The sequence below is a fragment of the Sinocyclocheilus anshuiensis genome, unplaced genomic scaffold, assembly GCF_001515605.1.
Source record: "Sinocyclocheilus anshuiensis isolate Anshui unplaced genomic scaffold, SAMN03320099.WGS_v1.1 scaffold1460, whole genome shotgun sequence".
Lineage (NCBI taxonomy): Eukaryota > Metazoa > Chordata > Actinopteri > Cypriniformes > Cyprinidae > Sinocyclocheilus > Sinocyclocheilus anshuiensis.
Genome location: NW_015542407.1, coordinates 194,286 through 197,791, shown reverse-complemented (window position 1 = coordinate 197,791; position 3,506 = coordinate 194,286). Strand labels below are relative to the sequence as shown.

General features: G+C 35.7%; 1 protein-coding gene across 1 annotated transcript in view; it reads left to right on the top strand.

Moving 5' to 3' along the window:
* Nucleotides 1–3,506, top strand: part of hmgxb3 (HMG box domain containing 3) — a 27,410-nt gene that overhangs the window by 3,001 nt on the left and 20,903 nt on the right. Inside the window, exons 4-6 of the mRNA XM_016492290.1 lie at nucleotides 304–771; nucleotides 907–993; nucleotides 2,227–2,358. Coding sequence (XP_016347776.1) covers nucleotides 304–771; nucleotides 907–993; nucleotides 2,227–2,358 — 687 coding nt within the window. The remainder of the gene's footprint in view (nucleotides 1–303; nucleotides 772–906; nucleotides 994–2,226; nucleotides 2,359–3,506) is intronic.

Sequence of the window (3,506 nt, the reverse complement as noted above, 5' to 3'; positions counted from 1 at the left end):
CTGTGTGTGTGTATATATACACACATATATATATATATATATATATATATATATATATAGTAGTCCTATTGATATATGATCACAAAAATATATATGTAATTTTTTTAGATCTTTGTTCTACTGTATAGTTGAAACTCCACAAAACTGTAAACAACATGTCTAGGTCATATTTCACTGTGAAATATAGAAGAAATTATGTTTAGTTGAAAGAAAATGAGGCAAATTTTGCATTATTTTCAGTGCAATAAAGCACATTTCCCTCCAAAAGTCTCATGACTGTCAATTTTACGTCTATTTTCACAGAGCAGCCAATCAGCAGCTGCATCCTCTCAGGACGTACCAGGTTTCCGCAAGATCCTCCCGAGGGCGAATTACGTGCTCCTGCCCAAGAGTTCAGCGGGAGGCGAACGGGTCGAGAGAGACGGAGAGACGGACACGCTGGCGGATGGGGCCGTGGATGGAGCCCCTCAGGCCCCGGCGCAGGAGACGCTGGTGTCCCCCATGACTCTGGGCAGTGAGGTGGAGCTGGTGGAGCAGTGCATCGCCGTCGAGGCGCTCAGTGAGGACGCACCATCCCAGAATGCCACTGAAAGACTACCAGCTCTCGGCCAGGATGCTCACAAAGCCGCCGCTCTGCTTGTGAAGAGGGAGGAGTCTCGAGTGTCGTATGGTGACGTTGGCATGGCGATAGAGAGTGGAATGGAGGGCGGGGCTTTGATGCCACAGATCAAAGCAGATGCCACTCATCTAGTTGCTATAATACCCAATCAGGTGAGCTGTCAGTCATCCACATTAAAACATAAAGATGCTTTACAAGCACATGAATGAAGTGAATGAATAAATGTACAGGTTTTTAGAAATGATAAATGAGTAATTAATATGTACTCCGTGTCTTGTGTTTTTCAGGGTAAAGTGATTAACACAGCCAGTCCAATTATGATGTTTCCATTAGTGAGCAGTGTGAAACCAGAACCCAAACCCTCATTTAAACTGGTCAGTAAATCATCTGTGAAAGCAATGTACAAATATTTGTACGTAATGTGCATTTTCATATGGGTAATTTCCTTCTGACCAAGACCTGCTAACTTAGACGAAACTGTTGACCAAAATAATGAAAAAACGGGAGATTATGTGTGTAGTTTCTTTGAAAGCATGAACCAGGCAAACTTTATCAACACAGTGACTTTTGAACACATTTTGTTCCTAAACAGGCTCAAATAAACCTGTGCACCAGTGTTATTTTAGTATCAATAGCTTATGTTATTTCAGCTAGTTGCCAAGGCAACATTTCTCATTTTCGTTTAGTGTGACTTGAAGTACTAAAATATCTAAAACTAAATTAAATAAAGCTAATAAATAATTAAACTATATAGACATATTTTAAAAAATAATAAAAATGATAACAACATAATTACTAAACATTTTAAAATTAAAGTGAAAACAGGAAATTATGAAAATATTAACAAAAACTAATAGTAGTGAAACCAGAACCCAAACCCTCATTTAAACTGGTCAGTAAATCATCTGTGAAAGCAATGTACAAATATTTGTACGTAATGTGCATTTTCATATGGGTAATTTCCTTCTGACCAAGACCTGCTAACTTAGACGAAACTGTTGACCAAAATAATGAAAAAACGGGAGATTATGTGTGTAGTTTCTTTGAAAGCATGAACCAGGCAAACTTTATCAACACAGTGACTTTTGAACACATTTTGTTCCTAAACAGGCTCAAATAAACCTGTGCACCAGTGTTATTTTAGTATCAATTAAATACTATTGTAGTTTATTATTATTAATTATTATTAGTTTTTATTTTTATATATTTTTTTAAATCTAAGAAAATATATAAATAATTTTAGTTAAAGTTTTATTAATTTTGTTGTGTGGTTTTGTCATTTTTATTATTTTTTTAAATTTTAGTTGTTTTTTTTTACATCGTTAAACTAAATGAAATTGAAAATTAAAAAAAAAAACTATATATATATATATATATATATATATATGTGTGTGTGAAATTTAGATTTTTTTTATTTTATTTTAGTTAAAGTTTATTTTATTTCAAATAATGAAAATGTTTTTATACTTTTAGTGATAGTTATAGTTAACTATAATAACTATAATGCACCTCAAGAAGTCTGATTGGAGCTTGGGATTTTTCCCAAGTGCTTTCCAGTTTTCTGTTCATAATGCATCAGACATGTAACACATCTGTTCTGTTTTCAGCCCATCAGATACACACGGCGAGGACGGGGCAACTGCACCACACCCGGGTGTGTGTTTTCATATGTCACCCGTCACAAACCGCCCCAGTGCCCTGACTGCGGACAACACCTCGGGGGGAAATGGGTGGCACCTGTGAGTCCTCAAACCCGTGCTCCTGTTATTCTGTGTTACTCTAATTCAATGTTACTCATGTCTGATACCCATTCAAATACATTTATATTGCTGATACAGTGGGTATAGAAAAGAATCACCCCCCATTAAAATAATAACATTTTGTTGCTTTGCAGCCTGAAATGAAGACGGACACAGTTTGGCAGCAGATTTTCCTCAAGAATTTGATGGTATTTTGCCCCATCCATTTTTCCTTCTATCCTGAGAAGTGCTCCAGTCCCTGCTGCAGAGAAACTCCCCCATAACAGGATATCACCACCTCCATGCTTTACTGTAGGAATGCTGTTATTTGGATGCTGAGCTGTATTGGATTTCCGCCAGACATATCGTTTGCTGTTGAGGCCAAATAATTACATTTGTTACTGCATGTGGCCTTTCTTGAGGAGTGGCTTTTTTCTTGCAACCCTCCCATACAAGCCACATTAATGGAGAATTTGTGATATTCTTATCACATGCACACAAGGACCACTCTTTGTCATAAATTCCTGCAGCTGCTTCAGAGTTGCTGTAGGCCTCTTGGTTGCTTCTCTGACCAGGAAAACGGTTGATCCTTTTTCCAACTCGGTGATTCTGTTTTTTATTTATTAAATTTGTTTATTGTGGTGTTATATCTTTCACTTGGATGTTATAGTAAATACAGCTGGATAAAACAAAAACTGGGTCCATCTTCATTTCAGGCTGCAAAGCAACAAAATGTGATTATTTTAATGGGGGGTGATTCTTTTTTATACCCACTCTCATTAAATCAAAGGAAAGCATACAGTGAAAAATACTTACAAAACATTCATATGGTGGTTCAGAGTAATACATTTCTCTTTCCATGTATTTTCTACTTCATGAACATTGACTTCATTGACTTGTTTTGTATAGCTTTTTAAAAATAATAAAATAATAATAAAAAAAATATTTAAATTATTAAAAGTAATTAAAATATAATTGCTAAAAAGAACATTATTTTGTGTATTTGGTGTAATGAAATGTGTTTATGCGGTTTAAGGATAAAAAAACACATTATTTTCCACATACTGTACATTATTGTTTCTCATCTATGCCCCACCTTTCTGAAACGCGTCGATTTTTACAAAGCTCATTGTTCTAAAAAAGCGAGG